The 23731-nt window shown below is 43.0% G+C and overlaps 1 protein-coding gene across 6 annotated transcripts in view; it reads right to left on the reverse strand.

The window, feature by feature from the left end:
* The window catches only part of RASGEF1A (RasGEF domain family member 1A), a 222600-nt gene that overhangs the window by 27160 nt on the left and 171709 nt on the right, over positions 1–23731 (reverse strand). For 4 of the 6 annotated variants that reach the window (XM_083740479.1, XM_083740475.1, XM_083740478.1 and 1 more), the window contains one exon: positions 11835–12014. In XM_083740479.1, coding sequence (XP_083596605.1) covers positions 11835–12008 — 174 coding nt within the window. In that variant the 5' untranslated portion in view covers positions 12009–12014. Of the gene's footprint in view, positions 1–11834; positions 12015–12562; positions 13065–18641; positions 18925–23731 lie in introns of those variants that run through there. The other 2 variants (XM_083740476.1, XM_083740480.1) reach the window with 2 other exon arrangements.

The raw sequence follows: 23731 nt of genomic DNA on the forward strand, positions 1-23731 counted from the left end.
GCATGTGTTCATTGTACACATTTTTAATGCCTGAGGAGGCCTGCAAATGTAAATAATTTTTTGCTTCTGTCTGTAGTCTTAGATCACTCCATTTCCACATGCAACAAGTAGTATCCATGCATGTGTGAACCAAGCTTGATGTAAGTAAGACAAAACTTCTAGTTTAGAGTTGCAGTCTTTGTTCAGTGTAATAATTTGTGTTTACAGTTCCCTCTTAGTCTGCACAGAGTTAGAGTAAGGAGTATGGACTTCCTTCTAAGAGGAATATGGATCTTTGTTCCTGGAATCGTTGTGAAAATGTTAAGAATCAATGGCACAATTCTAAGCAGGCATAGGATTCCCAGAGTAATCCCTTCCCCCACAAGTAACTTACCATGTAGTTAGTACCAATGCAGTTTAACCTGGTCTACTCAGAAGTCCTATTGAATTCAATGGGGTTTATAAATGGGCTTAGAATTGCAGACTTAGGCTGGAAGGATCTGGTGTACACCCTCAACTCTGAATTTAATCTGAAAATTTCATTGTATAGACAACATACCGGTACATAGCACAGCTTGCCAACAGTACAGTAGATAGACATGTATAATTTGTGAGCAATCTCTACCAAATTGCCTAGTACTGTGTACCAGTACCATTGCTTGACAAGGTCAAATACTCTCCATTCTCCAGACCCCTCAACCTCTATGCTTCCCTTGACTCTCCATCTGTCAGTGAATAAAGATTTCTCTCTCTCCCTGCTTGTCCTATGGTCAAAGCCACAAGACCACCAAGGGATATTTTATTTTTACTGACTGTGATTCATTGTCTCAAAGTTGTTGTAGTGCCAGAAAGCAGAAGATAACTGAATTCATTGTGCAAAGACTTTAATATAATTATTGTATGCAAGAGGTTTCTGTTTTCATATTTTTGCCTTTGGACTGCAGTGGGAAAATCCTAATTGTCCAAGAAAAATATGCTTGAAAATACATGGTGTGGCAGGCAGTAGATCATGTCTAACTGCCTTGCCTCAGCATCACCTTATCTTCTTGTTTGAGACGTAATATCTAAGGTAGGGTTGCCATACATCCGGGCAGTGAAGTAGCTGAAAGCTCAACAACTTTTGTGTCTGGATTTTCACCTTTTTAAATATGGCAACCTTATCTAATACCCCTTACAGATGACTTGCTTATTCAGAATTCATCCTGATTTGTTTGTGAAGAGGTTAGCTGACTTTGCATCAAGCAAGTTTTATCCCACACTTTCCAATATTTATTTTTCCATCATTCTCCTTACTGCAAAAGTCCAATCTTTGTGGAAAGCAGTTTTGTCACACAAAATCTCCATACCAGCTTTAACTGTACAACCTGAATGTTTCAGTATGCTATTGAATACCACCTGAAAACAGCAGCCATTTGGAAGTGCCCTACCTGTCAATTAAATCATTAGAGACAATGTGCATGGGTCTGATAATACGCAAATAAATCCTGTAGGGCTTTTTGTGTTTTTTTCCTTCAAGGCTACGGTGGTCAAGCCAACTATTTGGGTGGTGGCTGCAGGATCCATGATTCATACAAGTCTGCATTTGTGATTAGGCCACAGTCTTTGAAGATAGTTAAGGTAATGTTGAAATGTTCCCTTTGAAAATCCTACATATTTTATGTATCAGCCCACAGTGTGTACCAGTCACATAGTGTATTTTTCTCTCACCTCTTTTAACAGCAGCTGAGTACTAGAACAGAAGTAGATGAATCTCCTTAAATCTGCAGAACAGAATATAACGCTTTTCTTCCCCTCTCTCCATCTTATTGCCAGAGATGAGCAGCTAACATTTGCAAAATATATGACCATTTATTTTTATAGAAAACCCCATCATACATTACATTTTAATGCCAGCTGAGTGAATCCATCATGTTAATGCAGAACTTATGATCTATGGAAGAATTACTAAGATCTTAAACTCGCTTGAGGACAGATGAATTATCAATAGCTGGGGCAACATATGTTCAGAGGTCTGGAACTCATCACAGTAGAAGGGAGTGGAGCACGAAGGAAGCATGACTGATAGAACATTAATATGAGGTTGGAGAAGGCTATGTGCACTGGGTTTCATGATGCTCAGAATGCCTGTTTAGTTTGGGAGACAAACGACCTATGTCCAGTTATGCTATGACTTTAACCTTAAAAAAACAACAGACTGCTGTAGTTCCCCACCCCCTTGATTTAGTCCTAGTTCATATATGCCCTTACAGCTTCTATGTGGCCAGGAACCCACAACTGTTCCCAAGTGGAAGCAGAAGTGGTATGGGATATAATCACATCATCTTGCTTCTCTAAATGTTCTCTGCAGATGTTCCCACTTCTGTGTGGGATTCTGCCATTTAGAGAGGGTAAGTGTGGGCTGTTGCCTCTCTCACACGTGTATTTCAGCTCACATGATTGCTCCTTAGGAACATCTTTACCTCAAGTTCTTCACTACAGTCATTGCTGTTTTCTGATGCTTGTTGCTGACTTGGGGGGGGGGGTGTTTCTATAATATTTGGAAATCTTAATTTTATGTTTGAAGTGACGGCTCAGGACCGCAATACTCTGCGTCCATCATCTGAGGCCCTTCCACGTGTGGTCTGGAGGGTGGCAACATGAGAATGGGCCTTCTCTGTAATGGCTCCCCATTTGTGGAATGCTCTCCCCAGGGAGGTTTGCCTGGCTCCTTCATTATATATTTCTAGGTGCCAGGCGAAAATGTTCCCCTTCAACTAGGCCTTTGGCTGATTAATATTCTACAGCCATTTAAATGTCTCTGTGGGAAGGGGGAGTTATTGTCTTGCTGTTTTGTTTTCACTTATTTACTTGTTTTTATCCCGTATTTTATTCTGTGAATCGTCCTGAGATCTTATGATATAAATAATAATAATAAAGAAATGTCCTTCCTTTGCTGATATTTGAGAACCACCTGTAAAATGGAGCTAAGCTTGTTAAGCAAGTTTGGTATCTTTTTTTGGGGGGGGGGATAGCAGCTGGCATCTGTTTCTTTGGTGGAAGGTTATCAATTCATTCTTGTTATTTAATGCACAGTTTCAAGTTCTGATAAGTCAAAAACCTTTGACCAAAGCAGGAAAAAAGACTCATTCTCCAATCTGTCTGCTCACACAAAGATAGCCAAGCTTGCTGTGACAAATTATTGACTCAGCTGACAGTGACAGGACAAGAGGGTACAGTTGTGTGTTTGCAAGTGATAAACGCTTCACACATTTTCCTGTTCCCCTGTTCTCCTTCCTTTGCCGGCAAGCTGTACAAAGTGCAGAACTGGATGTAATATACAAAGAAGATGGCCCTGCAGTTTGAATTGTGTCCCCCAAGCTTCTAGTTCAAGTGAACACCTACCCTGACATTACAACGAGCATTCCCCCCACCTCACTTTATATCATTGCTTGGTGGGACAAAAACACACACACATTGCAATGGTTTCAGGACACAATGTAAATTGAAGCAAACATTACAGAACATGAACTTGAAGATAGCACCCCCATGTTGAGTTCTTGTTCCATGTTCTCTGAACAGAGTGGCCAGAGATCAAGGATGAGGCAGCTAAAAGTCCAGCAACATCAAAGAGGGCCAGATGTTCCCTGTTTCTCTTGTATGCAGTAGATTTACTTTGTCTGTGATGGCATAGGATTCCAACAAGAATTTATGGTATCTGTGTTATGGTTGTCATTGGTAAAACATTAGGTTGGAACGCACACCAAGTTAGTCAAACTTAGTTCCCACTGAAACCAATGGGCCTCGCGTCTTGTCTAATCTGTCCCAGTGAGGCCTAGGTTCAACTAACAGTCTGGAACCAACCCATAGTCCGTAATTGCCTTTGAGGGAGATTCTGGGGGTGCTTATTTAAAACATTGTTACTCGTGTACATATATGTTGACTGGAGTTCCTTGCCTTTCATCCCTCTGTCTCCCACTCTGCTCCTGGGCACGTGCAACTTAAACCCAAACTGAGTATTTCACAAGAATATTGTGAGCAGTTTGCTGACTTTTAACGCAAAACTGAAGAGCAGCTGTGTGAGCAGAGGAAAAGCTGGGGCAGGGGTACTTAATCCTTTCTCCTCTGCTGCTGGTTGCTTAGAAATAACCTCCAGGGACTGTTTTACTTTCTGCAGAGGAAAAGATGTGGGGACTCCATATATTTCGCCCAGGGAGCAAGACAACAACTTGGTGTGGGACTGATTTTGAGCAGGAAAGGTTAAGCTGCCCCCTCTTCAGCTCACAACTGCAGCTTCCAAGGTTGCTTCTCCGTAAACAGCAACAAACGATCAGGAGGCTGTTTATATCTCCCATGTTTTGCCCTTGAAACCCTGAGGTGGAGCTGGGAAGAGCTTGGGCAGATGCATTTTGATTCTAGAGCACATGTTTGCAACCATACATACATGGGCCTCAGTTATTTCCACTCCCATCTCCTGTCTCCAAACCAACATATTATGATACTGAAAGATCAACATCTTTCCTCTTGCTGCTATTATGCAATGAGACAACCTGTTTCGCTGAGTGATTAAACATTCTCATGTTTGTTTGTTTTTAAGAGGAAATTGTTGTAGTTGGTTAGCTATAGAGTGGCTGGGAAACTCAGCCAGATGGGCAGGGTATAAACAATAAATTATTATTATTATATCCTGCTTCTGAAGCCAGGGCAAGACAGGCAGGCTGCTGCGGAGTTAATGGATGCAGCATTGTGATGGAAAGTCTTCGGCAAAATCTGAGTGGGGGGAAAAGAGCCTTAGGCTCTTCCTTGATCTGCAAATAAGGGTGCTGCAAGACTGTTCCTCGTTTCCATCTGTCAAACGTTGGAGGGAATGAAAGGGAAAATGGACAGGTGTGGCTATAGTCCTTCATGGTAGCGTGCCAATTGCCTGCTGCTTTGTGCCACCTCCATTCCAACTCTTGAAGTTAGGAAGAACTGAAAGCGGTTTATCTTGGAAAACTGAATAAATTCCCCCCGCACTCTACTGGAGAAAACCGGTAACAGTGGTGTTGGCGTATGTCATGCAGAAGCTTTTGCTACATGTGTCAGTGCAAAGAATCTGACATGTAAGCAGCTCTGCCCTGTCAGTGACCCTTCTTCCAACAAGCTAGGCCACATTCTTCTGAGGACAGCATGTTATAATTCAGTCCCCTGCACTAATTCTAGTTTGGGACTCTATTCTGAACAGTCTGCATAAAGCAGGAAATTGCTGTCTAAAGCTGAGATAACTCCAGTCCGAATGCTGGCTTTTCAAAGGCTGTGGGATGGGAGCCATGAATAACAAAGGCTGTCAATACAGACAGGGCCACCAATTTCTCCATTTATCACAATCAAGAAGGTTGTCTAAGGCATCAGACTCCCAGGTTCACTAGGGAATCATGAAAATATTTTAATACCTTTACATTTTAAAACTTTGCTTATATTATTAGCCATCGTGTTTGCAGAGAAAGTTCAAATTTTGTGTGGGTTTTTTAATTTATTTTTTACACTGTACATTCAGAAGACATAAATCCCAAACAAACACAACCCATATTACTAGGTTTGGAAGGAATATTCCATTCTAAGAAATGCAGGGGGTCTCTGTTGATAGAAAAGACTCCTTCTTGCAGAGAGTTACCTTCCACAAGTTGTTAGGTGAGAAAAATGGTCAAAGCGGCTACGCTGTTCTAATATACTTCCACCTGCTCCTCTCCTGCCATATGTTTGCACTGTTTTCTGTGCCGCAAGAGATCTTGCGCATCTGGGAGAATGATTCTAGCCTAACCTTTGCTTCTACAGGTTAGTGTCTAATGTGCAGTGTATGTGTATGTGTGTTGTGGGAGAAACCATTCAAACATACTCCGTCCCTTATTATCACCTGCAGTCTAAAATAGCACAAGTCTAGTCTAGTAACAATTTTTCAGCCTCAATTACTGTTTGTGTAGGCCAGAGGTTTCACTGTCTCTGGGAGTGGTTCTGCATTTGAGACCAACGTGTTTTGTTTCTCGTGGACAAAAGGTTTGCAAAACAAGAAACTACAGAGGCCTATGTGGCATTTCCCCAGTGTTCAGAAGATGGGGAAATACCTGGGGAAAACCAGGACTAAACACTTCTGCAGAGGGGGGTGGAAAACAGCCTCCATGCAAATAGTCACAAGTTTATGAGCCAGAATGTCGGGTTAGATACGAGAAACTTGGGTTCCAATTCCCATTTGGCTCTGAAACTTGTGGGGTTGTGCAGGGGCAAGTCCAATATCTCTTAGCGAAACCTTCCTGGCACTGTTGTTGTGAAGCAGAAATTCCGCACTGAGCTCCTTGAAAGAAAGTCAATTATACCAAATATAAATTGGGTGCAATCTGATGCGCCTGCTCAGAATGCTTGGTAGGGAGCAATGCCTGGAAAGCACCCCAAAATTCAATGTCTTTTCCTTAATGTGTTAACTTCCAATGTGCAGAGAGGCTTTTATGTGGGGAATACTTTACAGCTGAGCCCTCCCACACACAGTCTGGAGCGAGACACTTCTCTGAAAAGGTTGGCACATGCAGTGTCCCTAACGTTTTGAATAGGTTTCCATATGTTAAAAGGAAACCAGGGAAACCGTTTAAGACACTGAGGGGTGGGTGGGTCTAACTTTCACAAAATCTTTGATTGCATTTCATGTGGGAGTGTGTCCAAACCTGTGCCTACCTGACCCCAATCTCATATACTGCTGTGTGTAGGCAGGCAACCGTGTCTGGGAAGGTGATTTGAGACGTTCTGTACTAGAGCCCTGTAAAATAAGAAAATCAGCCCACTTGCAATCCCGGTAACGGCTTTTAAATGTCTACAGTGAGGTGGCCCCAAATACACTATCACTCATTATGCCAATGCTGCAGGCAGACATGCTGGAAGTGTGGGTAATTAGGGTGTGGGAGGGTACTTTGCCCTTAGATAATCCAGTATTCCTTTACAGGGGGGTTAGGCAACTGGGGGCCCAAACCAGCATCTGAATCCCCCAGTCTGCACCCAACAGAAGCCCTGATCCCAAAGACCTCCCCCCCTTGTTAAAATGTGTTTACAGGAGAAGAGGTACTCAGGAGTGGCAGATGCTTCACCCACGAAATACCACTGGGTGAAGCAGCCATCGTGCTCTGGCCCTCATACTGGTCCCGGGTGATGTATCGATACATCAGCCAAGCCTAGAGTGGACACTGCAAACTAGGAATGTGCACCAGATTTGGTTAAATCCCAGTGGGCAGAGGGCTCAGTCCTGCTGGCTGCGGGGGTCTCCTTCACCAGTATGTTCCCTGCGGGGAATGTGCTGGCAAACAACATCCCAAGAGGCTTGCAGTGGGGTCAGAGGGAGAGGGGGCAGACAAAGTGCCTCCTTTCTCCCTTGCCCCCTTTTGGTTAGGGTTTAAAACTTTAAGAAAACATTAGGGCTTTCTCCCCCACCCCACAACTGTTTTGGGGGCCCAGATCCATTTCAGAATGGAGGCGTGTGTGCCCAGCCCTTCTGCCAACTCCATTTTTGTGAGAGTGGTTCAGGAGTGAACAATTTGTTCTGGATGGAAGTCTGCGCACAGTGAGTTGGAGGGAAGCAGCTGATGAGCTTATTTTAGTGGCCTGTGATTAATGTAATTTGAATGTCATTTTTTAAAAACACTGCAAAATGCATAATACAGCAAGAGAACACTTAACGTACTGCATTCCTCTGCGTGTGCTTTCCTTAAAAAGGACAGACTCGAGCCAGCTCTTGAGTAATGATGTATGAACTTAGAAAGGGTGAGAGCTGAAAAACAAGTTGGATTCTCTTCTAAAACAACCTACACTGATCTGATTCTTAGGATGGGAAAAAATGAGGGAAGCGATCAAGTTTGCAAGTAAATTTGCAGCTCAAAGTCCCCCCTGCCCCCGCTCAAAACTGCTTATGTTGCCTCAAGAAGCAGTTTCCTTTTTAAATAGATTCATAGACTTCTAGAAAGAGGACTGAAATGAAAGTTGGATCCAGATGACCTGTTCATTATTGAGCATTCATCCTGATTTGTTTGCACAAGGTTTGCAGTCATGTTAGACGTTGGCTGTTTATGGAGCATTCATTCTGATTTGTTTGTGAAGAGGTTAAGCAAAGCAAATCTTATTCCAACTTCCCAGTGCTTCTTGCCACTTTCCTTATCATTAAAATCCAATCGGTGGGGTGGGGTGGGGTCAGAGGTTTGTTGCACAGGAGCCCCAAGTCAACATTAATAGTGTAACCTGAATCCCACCCAAATATGGCAACAGTGTTGAAGCACGCTAAATGAGGCTTGACAAAGTTGCAGGTCCCAGGCAGTAAGGCAGAATTGTTGTCTCGTATGAAAAGCCAAAAAACCCATGCATGCATGCAGAAATGCTGAAAGTCAGAGAGATAGCTCAACTTCCCCACCCTGCCCCGCCAAAAAGGCTTGCTTTCTATGTGTGGGGAGTTTTACACAGATGAGACCATTCCAAACATTCACCAACCACTGACAACTATTAGTGTCAACCAAAACATCATCCTGGGCAGATACCGGACAAATGTTTCAATTTTTAGACACAGGACCCAGTTAATGCTAGATGGTAGCACCAGCCACTACTCTAAGGGACTATTCAGATGCAGCACCAACATGCATGGAGGCTACAAGCAACTATCATGATATTTTTTCTGTGCCACCATGGTTGTGCAAACAAAATGAGGCTGTGGAATCTTTGGGGTTGAAAATTACACCCCATTTAGTTTCCAGCAGCTGGAGAGAATTTGGGAGAAGGGGAAAACCATGAACCCTTGGCCCAATTTGAGATAATACAAAAGAAGGTTTGGGGCCTTGAAACTGAAAAGGTCGAAGTGGATTCCTATAGCTCCTAAACTTGTTGCTAAGAGACACGCTTAATTGAAGGAGGGGTGAAGGAGAACAGGAAGAGAACATGTAAAAGGGAAGACTAAAATAGTAACTGTTACTTAAGGACCAAGAATGCAGTGATAACTTCTGAGGAGGAAGAAGAAAAATATTTTCCCCTTCAGCTCATTCTGTTCAATCCAGAATGTTTTGTCTGAATATTTTTCTGAAATGTTTGCTTGCAATGGGCATTAAGGGTTGCAGCTAAGGACATTCCGTTCCTAACCTCCAGAAAGCTGAAGTCTTGCGAGTACGCATATTTTCCTGGGTACTAGGCAAATGAAGTCCTGTATGCACAGAATCCTCTATGGAACTGTGTGTACCTCTTCTCTCTCTCCTCCCCCCCCACCACCCTTGCAGTTTTCCTCTTACCCTCCAGCGTGGCCAGAAGAAGATGGGGGAAAAACTTGTTACACTCCAAGTGACCTTTTTTGTGCCTTTCTGGAATTTGTATCCAGTTGGAGACATGGGCATGGGACAATTTCTGCTTGGGAATGGTGAGGAAGTAGCTGGTCATTAAAATGGTGTGCTAACATGGCCCCAGAATTTAATCTGCGCAAAGACTGCATAAAGGCAACTTTTGTTTCCATTGTTAATTATGTCAGTAGTGTAAGGAGACAGCTGGATAGCTCCCTTGGTTAGAGTGTGGTGCTGATAATGCCAAGGTTGCAGGTTCGATCCCCGTAAGTGACAGCTGCCTGTTCTCGCATTGCAGGGGGCTGGACTAGATGATCCTCATTGTTATTTCCAACTCCATGACACTATGAAATGGGGCAAGAATGGCACACCAGTCTTGGGTATAACCTGGATAATGGCACCAAAAGGCAAGGATTGTGCAATATATAGGCCACTATTGAAACATTGTATTTTCTTGCTGCAGACTGTGCAATTCCCCCTTCTTCTTTAATTGATTTGAAAGATAAAACTGCAAATCTCACAGTCCTTGGCAGAAAATGATAGCCAAAGTCCACAGTGATTATGCTTTTCTCTGTCTCCTGATTCAATTCAGGAGGCATAGAAAACTCCTGCATATACTTGGGTGGGAGGGCATAATTTCCGGCTAAGGACAGACCACACATCTGGTTATCCCTTCTCTTACCAAAATTAACTATTACTTTATGTTTGGAAAAAGGAGAAACCAGCAGGGGAGGGCTGGCTAGTGCCAGGAGCAGGAGACAAATGCAGTTTCAAGCTGGTCCCAATTTAAATGTGACAAGTTTTTGGTTTGTTTGTTTTTAAGCTGGTGTTCATATTTGGAATCCTTCAACCTTCATAGTTTGCCCCTAATTCATAGATACATAGAAGTATAAATATGCCCCCCCAGCATCATAAAGGAAAGATCAAACATGCATGTTGTGCTGTATGCATTTAAAAGGTCAGGAAAGAATAGAGCAAACTATTTAGAAGCAACCTTCCAGGGTTTACACATACATGGGAACTGCCTGTCTACTAGGTGGAATGCAATTACAGGTCAGCATAACTGGTTTAATAGGCTGGCAGGACTCAATAACTTTTTATCATGTGACTAAAGTTGAGTATATCAGACATTCTCCTCCTTCAAGATGTACACAAATTGGCAGATTTGATTGTGGGAGCAGGAGGAGGAGAATATGAAGAGATTGTTTTAAAAGGTGATAATGTAGCTTGCCCCTGAAATCAGGGGCCTCTGAGATATAACAATACTCATGTTACTTGACATTTCATTTTGTCCCATTCTTAGCATGCATGAACAGTCATGCCTTGGTTCTCGAACTGAATCCGTTCCGGAAGTTTGTTCAACTTCCGAAAACGTTCGAAAACCCAAGGCGCAGCTTCCGATTGGCTGCAGGAGCTTCCCGCACTCAATCAAAAGCCACGGAAGCCATGACGGACATTCGGCTTCCAAAAAAAGTTTGCATACTGGAACACTCACTTCCGGGTTTGCGGCATTCGGGAGCCAAAACATTTGAATCACAAGGCATTTGAAAACCAATTTATGACTGTACTTAAATACTCAACAGTCACAGCAGTATGCAAACCAAGAGGCTTAAGCCACTGCCAAACGTCATCCCAGTTTAAGGGTGGATACTTTCTAACACACCTCAGATGAAAATTTATTCACTTAATTTTTGTGTGAGATAAGCCCCTCATTGTTGAAACGGCACGATCAAATCATTTCCCTGAGGTCTGGCAATCAGCATGCTGTCTTAAGGAATTTACGAAGGTGTATACTCAGAAAGTGCATTTTTAAAACACTGGATGCAGCAAATCTGCATTTGTTTTGCTATTTATATTTAGTTTCATGAATTTCCTCTAATCCAAGTAACTCAGGTTGGTATAGTTTCTCCTCAAAATAACCCTATGAAGCCAGTTAACAAAGAGAGAGTGACTAGCCTAAGGCTACCAAGTGAGCTTTGAGTCAAGGTCCCCCCAGTCCAAATCCAAATAATAAAAGCTTGAAAATTCGAAATGCAGTGTATACTAACGAAGATCTGACCAGCAAAGTGAGAAAGCTGACAGTTCAACAACCAAACAAAAGTATCTAGGCCATATCTGCACAGCAAAGTTCTACTGATTTTATACAAGTTCTTCTTTTGTTTTTACATGGCTTTCTCCACTAGGATCCTTAGCTGGATAATGCTGAGAAAAGCCTCTGGTCAGAGGGAGGAGATTCCCCCCTCCCCCTCCCCCCAAACTACAGATCACAAAGCTCCTTAGGGAGAGAAAATGACTTTTTAAGAAATTTAATTGTATTGTGTAAATACGCTCACCATGTTTCCATGGGAAAAGCTGCTTCAACCAACCAACCAACCAACCAACCAACCAACCAACCAACCAACCAGTTGCTAACTAAAAATCCTAGGAAAGTGTTATAAACTTATAAACACCAAGGATGAATTCAGTTCTCCTCCAGCAGCTCTGCATACCCTCAAGTCCCCAGGCCATGAAAACGGTGGCAAAAAATAAGGAAAACTCCAACCATTTACTTACATCTGGATAATAGTCTGTGGTGGGTACTAGGCGCTCAATCAGGGCCTCTAGTGATCCAGAGATGAGACTCCCATCTTGATAAACAGGATCTCCACTCCTCTCTCCTGTATCTGGCTGCACCTGCCCACTACATCCGGAACCAAGCATGCTGGAAAATATTGGTGTCTGGGGCATAGTTTCCTGCAAAAGTGGAGGGAGAAAATGGAAGCGATGTGAGCCATATACAGCTGCTTTTTCATGTGTCTCATTGGTGCTTTCCCATGTTTTGAAGAAATATCAGCCTGATCCTGTGCAACATTAGGCCTGCTTAAGTCCACTACAATTATTCGGCTTAGACCTCTGGCCAACTCTTCATAGGGTCAGACTGCTTTTTTTGTACTGCACATAACATAGCATGAACTTTGGAAGAGGAATTTGCAGTCCCAACATGCCCAAGTGTGCACGAAGCCTTTTGTCTGGCTTTGTTGTTAAATTAAATACGCATTGATAGGCCTACATTGTGCACTGGCTAGCAGCATGACATTTGTGTCTCACAATAAGAGTGTTTGAAGACAACCTTGAGGACACATTCTTACAAAGGAGTAAACCAAACGATCAGTCTTAAAAACTGTTCATAAGGATTCCTATGAAAACAAGTAACTATTAAAAGAGAAGCTTAAGATTCACAATTAAAATATTCCAATGAAAAACCCACAAATTAAACACATGGTGGAAGTGAGTTGCCTTACAACAGGAGTTGGGGACCTGTACCCTTCCGAGGGTTGTTCAACTTAATCCTCAATAGCCTCAGCCCAAGTGATCAGTGGTCATGGTTGGTGGGCTCTTCGTCCAGCAAATCTGGAAGCTCCTCACTCCTGGGTTTAAACTTTGTAAGTAAAGACTTCAAACAATGGGCCTTACTTGGGGGGAGAATTCTCAAGAGAAATGACACTGCTCTTCCAAGGCCATCGATGTTCAAGCATCCCAAGGATGGGGCTTGTGTAGTGAAGTCTCTTCAATGGATCTTAACAGGACAGGAAATATCCACATGACATGAGGAGCTTCCCAAGGTGGAACAAAGCAATTCTGCCTGACCCGTTTAGATGGCTACTTAGCAGAAAACTGACTCAAGCATGGCTGTTCTGCTTCATCTGGTTTAGATCTTGACAGCAGTTCATCTCATTTGCCCTGCCCTCTCATACATGAACAGTTCTAGAAATGTCTGAAGATGTGTCTGCTAACACAACATCTGCCAAAGAGCAGGTAATCTAGGGAGGCAGTTGGCTTCTGGAACACTGAAGAACGCGTTCCTGGGGTGATGCTTTCAAAGGTGTGTGGGCTATAGGGACAGTTGGGAAAGGGAGCAGTTGGTTAAACCGAGTATCTGATTCTGGCAGCTTTCTCTAAGCATGGTCAGAGGAAGGTAGCAGGAACCAGGTCTTATCCTAGGACAGAAACACATGTGGCCAGACTGCCTGTTTGTCTTAACAACAGACTGGTGAGTGCAAACACAACCTTACAGTGTCTTGTGTTTCTGTCTTGCTTCAGGGAAAAATAGTATACCTGCTATCCTGGATTATTGGCAGAGATCAGAGCTCCCCCCACCCAGCTTTTCTCCTAGCTATCAGACTGAAGTATGCGATAGTCAACAACTACAAATATGTGTGGCTGCAAAGCAAATTTACATGGGAGGCGAAAACAATCGAGTTGCCATGGTGTGCTTAGATCATGAAACGTGAATGTCAGAGTGATTATGCATCAGCCCTCCATATGCTTTCTCAGTATCTCGTGTTTACTAGCCTGAATTTTCAAGGTTGCTAAGCTATATCAGGAGTAGCTGCTAAGAGAAATCCTCAATAGTGGCTCAGGTGACATCACTTTGCTTCCTTCGTGCCATGGTTATTGGGATGGCTTTGTAAACATTTCATGGCTGGTATGTATGGTATCACGTCCATGAGACTGTGTTATTGCCATGAACAAGGGATCTAGTGGAAAATTAGTTTCCTGAAATATGTGAATACTCAAGGCCTATAGCCAAAGATAGGGCTCTTTATTGCTAGTTAATATGCAATTCTTCACCTTTGCATTTCCTGGTCATGAGCAATTTTGCCATCTCAGTTTTCTTTTCTTTGCAGTCTCTCTCTCCCCTGCCCCAGCTGTGCTTTCCCTCTATTCTTTGGACTCTACTTTCTTCGGCGGGTTGGCACTGCTTTCTCAGGACCTTTCCTTTCCAAACCCCCATTTCTTCCATATCGCCTTTCCTGCTGCCTGCCATGCTTGTTTCTGGGCTATGAGCTGCTGAGCCAATGGCAGTCAGAGACATTTCTGCTTTCTGTGATGTTAGAGCAACTAAGTCAGTCACTGCCAGGCACATCATAAACCACAAAGTCCCCTTAATCACACTAAAATGTAGATATCCTGCAATATCTGAGGATTCATTAACTAAGTTATAACACATCACTGTTAAGTACTGCTAGAGCTCCTGTATGCCATCACTCAGAATTCTACCATGCATATGTAATGTCTATATGGCACATGAAAAATTCCACCAGCCATGGAGCTTCAGCAAACTTTATAATGGGCATGCATGACTCCTTACTGCCCTTTGATGCATATGCAAGCAAACAGTTCATGAACCTCCCACTACCTGATGAAAATTCATGGATGTTCATTGCAAGGTCCAAGGTGGTGAGTCAACCTCACTTCATCATTAATACTAACACTAAAATAATTGTTGCTTTCTACTGTTAACCCTCTTCCACTCCCCGCATTCCTGGCAGCTCAACACAATATGAAGGACATGCAGCTGCCTGGCTTATCAAAATCTAGGGAGCTACTGTGAAACCCAAAACAAACCGTGAATGGTGTAACACAAATGCCTCACACCTCTTAGGACAATAGGGGCTAGAACAAGGCTATTGCAACTCTCATAACTGCTCCCATTGCAGGTCCTTCCCTTCACACAATTTACTTATATAAAAAAGAGGGGGATGGAACTACTTTTGGGACAACCTTGAGGAGGCAATACCACAACATGATGTGAGCTGGGGGAGCAACATTAAATTTCATATGGGACATTAATTCAGTGTGAGCCAGCTCTGCTATATAAAGCACCAGCCAAACATTATGTTCCCTTTTAAGGCAGCTTCACCGCCCCCCCAAGCAATATTTAGCAAGCCAGTTGGGGACTTGTCTAAGTTAATTCCAACATCACCCTGACACCAAGACATAACTAAAAGAAGAAAACTCCTGCCAGCTCATATGTTAGGACAGAATCCTGCACAGCTGTTTACGACTTAGAAGGCAGAATGTCCCTAATAGTAAACAGCAGCATATCCCTCCCACAGTTCAGGCCAGTGTTTGTCATTTAAATGTTTGAAGTGACTCATGTGAATGGGGACGAGAGACAAAATGTACAGCATCTAATTGACATATAATTGAGAAATGAGACACGGCAATTCTATGCACAAGTGCTTTCTTGGTAATGTTCTGTGGTATTTCACAAATTTAGTCACAAGGCATCCTTGTAGGCTCACATGACAGCTTGACAAATGGGATGTTTCTTTGGGAAGAAGGGAGGGAGGGACGTGGAAGGCAGCTTGACTCTGTTTATTATGCAAGTTGCCTGTGAGTTTACTCCTTCCTTTTAAGGGATATGGCAGTGGTTTTTAATGAGCTACCCATGTACAGTGTGCACTGTCAGGCTATTTCATCTAGATGCATGCCCAAACTGCAGATTATGGAATAGGAGGAAACATGCTTCTTTCATAGTATTAAAACGCAGGGTCAGGCAATGAAATTGATTCATTGGCAGGGTTAACACAGGCAAAAGGAGGTATTCCTTCACAAAGTGAATAATTAACATAGGATTCAAAGCAACAAGATGCAGGGATCTGCTTAGACCAGTGGGGCCTGCAACAAAATGTTGTCATGTAAAGGTAAAGGGACCCCTGACCATTAGGTCCAGTCGTGGCCGACTCTGGGGTTGTGACGCTCATCTCACTTTATTGGCCGAGGGAGCTGGCGTACAGCTTCCAGGTCATGTGGGCAGCATGACTAAGCTGCTTCTGGCGAACCAGAAGGTGCACGGAAACGCCGTTTACCTTCCCGCCAGAGTGGTACCTATTTATCTACTTGCACTTTGACATGCTTTCGAACTGCTAGGTTGGCAGGAACAGGGACCGAGCACCAGGAGCTCACCCTGTTGCGGGGATTCGAACTGCCGACCTTCTGATCGGCAAGTCCTAGGCTCTGTGGTTTAACCCACAGCGCCACCCGCATCCCAAAATGTTGTCATGTAGTGCACTTCTTTTCAAGGTTAGAGCCTGCCAGCCAAGCCCTCTTCCAGGAACACCATTCCATACTGCTCCCAGTTGCCATTCCACCAATGGACATTCAGCATCCTGAGGCCACTGACTATGGGCAGTACTAACTAGATGGTTTTGGTAGTGTTGGGGTTTCCCTTTTAAGATTTCCCCTTAGGGAAATATTTTTGTACTTTTGGAAACCTTGGGTTTGCTTCCAAGCCTGCTGCTCCCTCCCTCTTATTCATCAGTGGCCCCATTTAGGGTACAATCCTGATAATAATAATAATAATAATAATAATAATAATAATAATAATAATAATAATGATGATGTTATTTATACACCAGCCACTCTGGGGAGCTTCCAACGCATACAAAAACATAATAAAATGTCAGACATTAAAAACTTCCCAATACAGGGCTGCTTTCAGATCTCTTATAAAAGTTGTGTAGTTCTTATCTCCTATCAGTTGAGGAAGACAGGTGTATCAACAGCTCTCAGCTTTGATAGTTGAAAGTTACCATGTTAAGAGGCAGTAGACCTCTGAACACCAGATGTGGAGGGCAGACCACATGGGAGGGCTGTTGCCTTCATGCCCTTTCTCATCATCTGGCCAGCTGTTGATGTAAACAAAATGCTGGACAAAATGAACCTTTGGCCTGACCCAGAAGGACCACTCTTGTGTTCTTAGGCACCTAGATTTGAATATGAAGAGTAGAATCCTTGGCCACGCATGAAGAGATTCCAGATCCATGAAATGACATGTTAGCACATCTATACTAAGCAACCCCCTCCTCACAGGATAAATAAACTTGGGTAGAGGCTTGCGCCTGCTAGCAACTTTGCTGGTGCACACACTACCCATGCTGCCTGGCACCCACATGTTCAGAATGAGTGTAAAAGCAGAATGTGTGCAAACTGCTGTACATGTGTACAGCTTGGTTTGTGGGGCAATCAGGGTTCCCAATTCTGTGAAGGAGCCCCATGTGCATTTGTCTCTGGGCAAGGAGACCACTTTCACAATCACCCTGAACATGCAGAGTTTAAGAAGCAATGCTAGAAGGCATTCTGCTGCTGTTCCTCACCCACCACCCCCAGAATGTACAGATAGAGGGAACATATGCACACCTGGGGGGGGGGGAGGTCACGTGGTTCTTATGACTGTACATTGCAATTCAGCTAACCCTCCCCAGGATCCATTTCTTTACACCCTTAGGTATTCTGTGGCAACAAAACCTACTTCCATTTCCCCCCATTGGGGTAAGTCTTAAGGGGAGGGAAAGAAGGAAATTGGAGTTTTTCCCTGATTATTTTCTTGTTTTTTTGACAGTGCCTTTACATCTCTAGAGAGGACTGGCTTATCTCAAATAAGTTGCTTGCCTGTGGATTTCCTTTAAAATACCCCATTTTCTTTTCACAATGACCTTCTGAGGTTGGCATAACAGGGACTTACTGAAGGCTACCCCAAAAACATGACTGAATAGATGTTTGAACCTGGATTTTCCCAGCCCAGGGAAATGCCACCCTCCTGTACCACATTGACTACCAAGACAATGGATTCAATGGTTTTGAGACTTGTAGTTGCATGACATGTTTCTCTTATGTGGTATATTCTAGAATAATATAAGTGAAAAGCAAAACCTCTCCCTGCCCCAAGGAACACAAAAATCTAAAATAACATAACATTCTGCCATGTATTCCCTCTCCTATCATTGATCATGGTGTCAGAAAAATGAAACGGGTGATGACATCACATTGTGCATTGTAGAATGCTATAGGTTGCCATGAGGAGTACAAAATATACACAAAGTAGTGCGTCTAGCAACATCTAGTTCCACTTCAAGAAAAGAGAGCAATAACCAAACAAGTTAAAAGCTAACAGAGAGAGAGAAGGGGAGAGAGAGAGAGGGAAATAATATATTTGCTTTGGCATGTTAAGAATGCAGAGCTGGGATGTTTAAGATCTTTATGTTCGCCCATGCCGAGGCTAAAAGTCACCTACTCTTGTTATGTCTGTCAGTAAACACTGGACTAGAGCTCAAAGAATTCCTTATTTCTAGATAAAACAATGTAAAACGCATACTGTACTTTCACCAGCAGTCTCTGGAGCACAAGTGCTCTGAAGCTGGCCCAATTATATTTATACGACAGCAGCCAAACGCGAAACCAAACCGCAATGTGTATTTTGGATCTGTAAGCAAAAATGCCCTTTGACAGGATCCCATAAAGAGAAAAAGAGAGAGACACCCCTCCAGCTTTTTTAACGTGGGAGCCGTTCTTTTCCCCACAACACAGCAAAGCCATTTAACAATATCCACATACGCACTACTTTTAAATGACATGCGACACGACTCCAGTTTGGCAGAGAAGCCAAAGCTTCACCTGGGGCGACTGAGTCCCGAATGTCATTTACTGCTCTTTCAGGAGGAGGGGGAAAGAAGCATTAGAACAACAAAACAAAACATTCCCAGAAAATTCCGTAAAAGAGAAATAAAGGAAGAATGGGGAATGATTTTTCCTTACCCTCATTGTTTTCTGTAGTATGTACATAAGCTTGTAGTGTTATGTTGATCCCGGTGGCTTTCTAAAAGAGGTAACCCTTAGCCGAGCATCGCAGTTCGAGCCTGAGAGGAGAAAACGAGAAAGCTCTCTGGCTTCAGCTCTCCTTCCCGCCAGCTCAGATCTCAAAAACAGCTCCAGTTGATCTGAGCAAAACCAGAAAGCCTGCGAGCTTCCCAGACGAGCTCTGACGTCAGCAGCTGGCTTGGCTTGCCGTTGGCTGAGAGGAAGCTTGTCTGATTCAAAAGGAGTGGAGTTTACTACTACAGCTGCCTTTTGTGCGCCGAGAGTGCCAGCTTTGAAAGGAAAAGCCCACCCTCTGCTTCCCTTTCTGAAAAGCTTTCCAACAGGTTGGGTCGCATGGGAATACTATTCCCCACTCACCCTTCAGCTCTGCTTTCTCGGAGATCGAAAGGGCTGGGCTGCAAAGATGAGGAACTTACTTGAATGATCTGGAGTTTTTATTTTGAAAAAAATAAAACACCCAAGGTCGTGTGTGGAGCAGTCAGGGTATTTCTAGCCAGTTTCACAGAACCGACTCTGTTTCTCTAAATAGTTCCTCGTTGTTTCGAACAACGGCTTTTTGAGTTATTTCTTGTCAGAAGGGGAATTCTGACAGATAGTAACGGTAAACACTGACAAACAGACCCTTTGCATGAGTGCCAAATCGTGGATTGTGTACTTGTGATTTGGATGACTATTATTATTATTATTCATTTATGTAGCATTATCAGGGCACATGGCTCCTTACAAAGTTTTACAAGCAACAAATAGTATGATCATCCAGGAATCCAAACAGACTGAATTAACAGATACACAGCACACTCTACATTGCCATCAACTTCACATTACTTCAATAGGACGCTAGCAGCTGTGGAAAAATTCCCCAGATCCTAATAATTAAAACAGTGTTCTCATCCCCAGCTAAAACCTAACAAACTTTTGCTTACATTCATCCTGTTTCCTTTGCCTCCCTTCCTTCCCTTTGTTGTCTTCCGCATTGTGTATATTTAGAATGTGAGCTTCTTGGGGTGGAGACTCACCCTTCCCCACTTGCTAACATGCTTCTACTCCTACTCTTATAACAATGGTCGTAATTAGTAAATAATAATAAAATAATAATAATAATAAAACAATTACTGTCTGTCATGTTAGTATGCTTACAATAGCTCTTTATTGTCCAACACATTTTGCCCAGCTAATAGGGTTAACTGCTGTCCTGTCCTGGAATAATTTATGGGTTAAAGGGCAGGTACTGTATCTGTATCCCTCTGATTTTTTCCGCAAGTAGCCATGTCTTTTGGTCTTAATTTGTTACCTCTTTTTCCAGTATTTAGACATATCAAATATAGAAGAGGCTTGTTTTAAAACTGAATGAATGTTCTAGCTCATTTAGGTTTCATTATTTGTGTTCAGGTGTAGGAAATGCAAAAGACAATTTAAAAGCTGATTGCGAAAACAGTTCTTAGATGCACCACTCCCTGCCCCCATGACCCTTTCCCCCCTGGCCCTTCATTGCTGTGTTGAAATATGCACGAGATTACTCACATGGTTAATTGTTAAATGCAACACAGTCACATCTGACTTCAAAAGAGGAAATTTCCCCAAAATGAAGTTGAAAGAGAAAGTTAAGAAGGGTCAGATGTCTCCAAAATGCTTCAGGGTTATTGAAAACTACAATATTAGAAGTTCAGTTAGAATGGTTACCACCAATCAAGAAATGTACCACCAGGACCAAGGGGATGTGGTTTGCAAGCAGAGTGAAGGAACTGTTAGAAGCAAAGAAGGCTATCTTCAGAAAGTCTTGTCCAAATGAGGAAACAAACTTTGGCAAAAGAAGTGGAAGCAGACAGTATGAGATGGGGGAAACGAAATGTGAGGCGCGCATAGTTATGAACAAGCAAACATAAAGACCAACAACAAAAAATCATTATATACATTAGTAGCCAGAGATAAGCTAGGGAGGTGCTTCAGCCTTTAGACGACAAGTAGGTCAAAGGTATATTGAAGGAAAAGAAGATTGCAGAGAAGCTGGGTGAATACTTTTACAATGGACAATATAGTTCAGATCCCTGTGCCTGAACTAACTTTCACAGGAAGGAGAGTCTGAAGAATTGTGGTGATAAGAGAAAGTGTTCTAGGCCTTAGTGGCAAAATAAAAACGGAAAATCACCAGCTTCAGATAGCATTTGCCAAAGTGTTTTTAAGTAACTCAAATGTGAAATTGCTGATACTGTTAACAAAAAGATTTAATGTGTCTCTAAGATCGGCCTCTATAAAGGAAAGTGGCCATCAGGATGCCAGTTTTTAAAAAGTGATCTGGGGGAATCCAAGAAATAACATCCAGTTAGTTTCATGTGTCTTCCAGGAAAGCATATGAAGAACAAGTCTTGCTGAAGCAGAACCAGCATGGCTTTTGCAAATGTAAGCCCTGTTTCACTAACCTCTTAGGGTGCTTTGAGAGTATTAACAAGCGTACAGATAGAGGTGATCCAATTGATATTTGTTCTTGGACTTTCAAAAAGCTTTTGACGAAGTACCTCACTGAAGAATTTTGAAGAAATTCTAATAATTTATTTATCTACTTGTTCTGGAGGATCAACAAGAATGAATTAAGTGTGCATTTCTGGCATCCCCCCCTTAAGTATTATGATTGTATTATTTATATTGCATTATGAAAGAAGAGAAAAGAATACAGTATTACCTAAATTGTTTGGGACCCATATGCTTCAAAGAGCACCTTCTTCCAAAGTTCCTCTTCACATGCTCCATTCATCACCTGAGAAATCACCTGAATCCCAGGGGGCGGCAAAATGGAGCAGAGTCCTTTTTGTGGGATGCACCTTGTGGAAAGTCCTCTTGGTTTAGATTTACCAAGCCCGAACACTTTGTGGGCTAAAGCCTGGTTTAGGATGGAAAACCTCCATCCTCTCGTTCTTATTAATATTTTAAGACTGTTTTCCTTTATAGCTTCACTCAGTTTGGGGAGCTTTATGAATGGATGTTTTTTTGTTGATTTTTGTTTTTAAATTAAGGTTTATTTGTCAATTTGGTTTGTGTGTATATTTTATTGCTATTGGCAGCTTTGAATTTCTTTTTGCAGGAGGCAGGAGAAGGATATAAATTTATGAAAGAGACACCAATCATTTAGCTATATTTGGTTTAAAGGCAAGTATGACTAAGATTTTTTTCATTTTCTTTTTTTTTTTTTAGTCTAATTCCCGTTGCTAAAACTGGGCTACTCGGGACATCGCTCCAATTTTGTAACCTGGTTGTAGCAATTTTGTAACCTGGTTGTAGCAATTACTTCCCACCTTGCTTGTAAGAATGTATATATTTCAATGTATTTAGAAACACTTACATTTTGGCCTCCACTGCTCTACACCTAGTGCCTGCCTTGTGCCTCTTGAAAGCAGCTGTGTATAATAACAATGGCGAACATGCCTAATAAGAATGACTAACCTGCGGCTTAGGCCCTTTTCTAAACAAACCTTGGAAAGAACTAATTTCTACGAGCTTTTCATCTTGAATGTTGACGGGTGGTTAGGGACAAGGTTGTGTATTGCTCTTTCCACACTCTGTTACAAAGGTCATGGCAGTTCATCTCCCAAGAACCTCTGTCAACATTTGAGGCTTTCCTTGCATGGTGATAAGGACGTTTCTATCAAGGTAGCTGAGGAAACAACGGGCTTTTCCCTCACAAGCACATTTCCAGTATCTTATCCCTGGTGTTTTCTGTGTATGGCTAGGAGTAGTCAAAGTGTTACCTTCCAGATGTTGTTGACTTATAACTCCCATCAGTCAGCACAGCCAAAGTCAGGGGTGATGGGCAGAGGTGTATCTAAGATCCCTTATGCAGTTGACAAGGATCTGTATTGCCCCCCCTAAAAAATCACTTTACCATAGTAGCCACATTAGAAATCACTACATATTATGTGACCCAAGTAGTCAAAGTGTCTGGAGTGAGGGTGATGTGAGGAGGAATGGCAAGAAAGACAGGAAGAATCTCCTGCGTTTGATCTTTCTGCAACAGCAGTGGCATGTTGCTAAACACATATACATCATAGATGCCGTAGTCTCCAGCGGTCTACCTTCATACCACCTCACCATTTCTCCTACTGCTCAGTTTCCAGCTCTGGTCTAAACTCATGACCTGACACAGATAACTGGAGGCAGATTTCTGGGGTGATTTTTGTGTTCCCCCAGGGCCTGCACCCCCAGAGAGTGCCGGCTTCTCCAACCCCTAGGTACACCTCTGGTGATGGGAATTGTAGTCCAACAACTTTAGTGCATTTAATATGTGTGTACTGTCTGCAAGCAGGGACGCGGGTGGCGCTGTGGGTAAAAGCCTCAGCGCCTAGGGCTTGCCGATCGAAAGGTCGGCAGTTCGAATCCCCGCAGCGGGGTGCGCTCCCGTTGCTCGGTCCCAGCGCCTGCCAACCTAGCAGTTCGAAAGCACCCTCGGGTGCAAGTAGATAAATAGGGACCGCTTTCTAGCGGGAAGGTAAACGGCGTTTCCGTGTGCAGCTCTGGCTCGCCAGAGCAGCGATGTCACGCTGGCCACGTGACCCGGAAGTGTCTTCGGACAGCGCTGGCCCCTGGCCTCTTGAGTGAGATGGGCGCACAACCCCAGAGTCTGGCAAGACTGGCCCGTACGGGCAGGGGTACCTTTACCTTTACCTTTACTGTCTGCAAGAAGAAGTACAAGTCTGACTTTGGCTTAGATTGTGGATTGATAAAATATTTGACCCAAACCTCTGTATTTTAAAGAACAGTGTAACGGAAACAAATAACCAAGCATGGTTTGGGTGAAAGGTTGGTAAAGCTCCCCTTAGATACCTAGATTTTACATGGCTTTACTTAGAAGTGTCTGGAAATGTGTAAAGGAAGCACACAATAAAAGCCATCATCGTCAATTGACCGTAAACCAGTTTGCCCCCCAGCCAAGATGGGGTACATTTCAAAGTTGTGGGTTAAACCACAGAGCCTAGGACTTTCAGGAAAGAACATGACTTCAGTTTGGTTTGAGAGGAGTATTGCAAATCTCTCCTTTT

Source organism: Podarcis gaigeae, assembly GCF_964106915.1.
Source record: "Podarcis gaigeae genome assembly, chromosome: 5".
NCBI classification, from domain to species: domain Eukaryota; kingdom Metazoa; phylum Chordata; class Lepidosauria; order Squamata; family Lacertidae; genus Podarcis; species Podarcis gaigeae.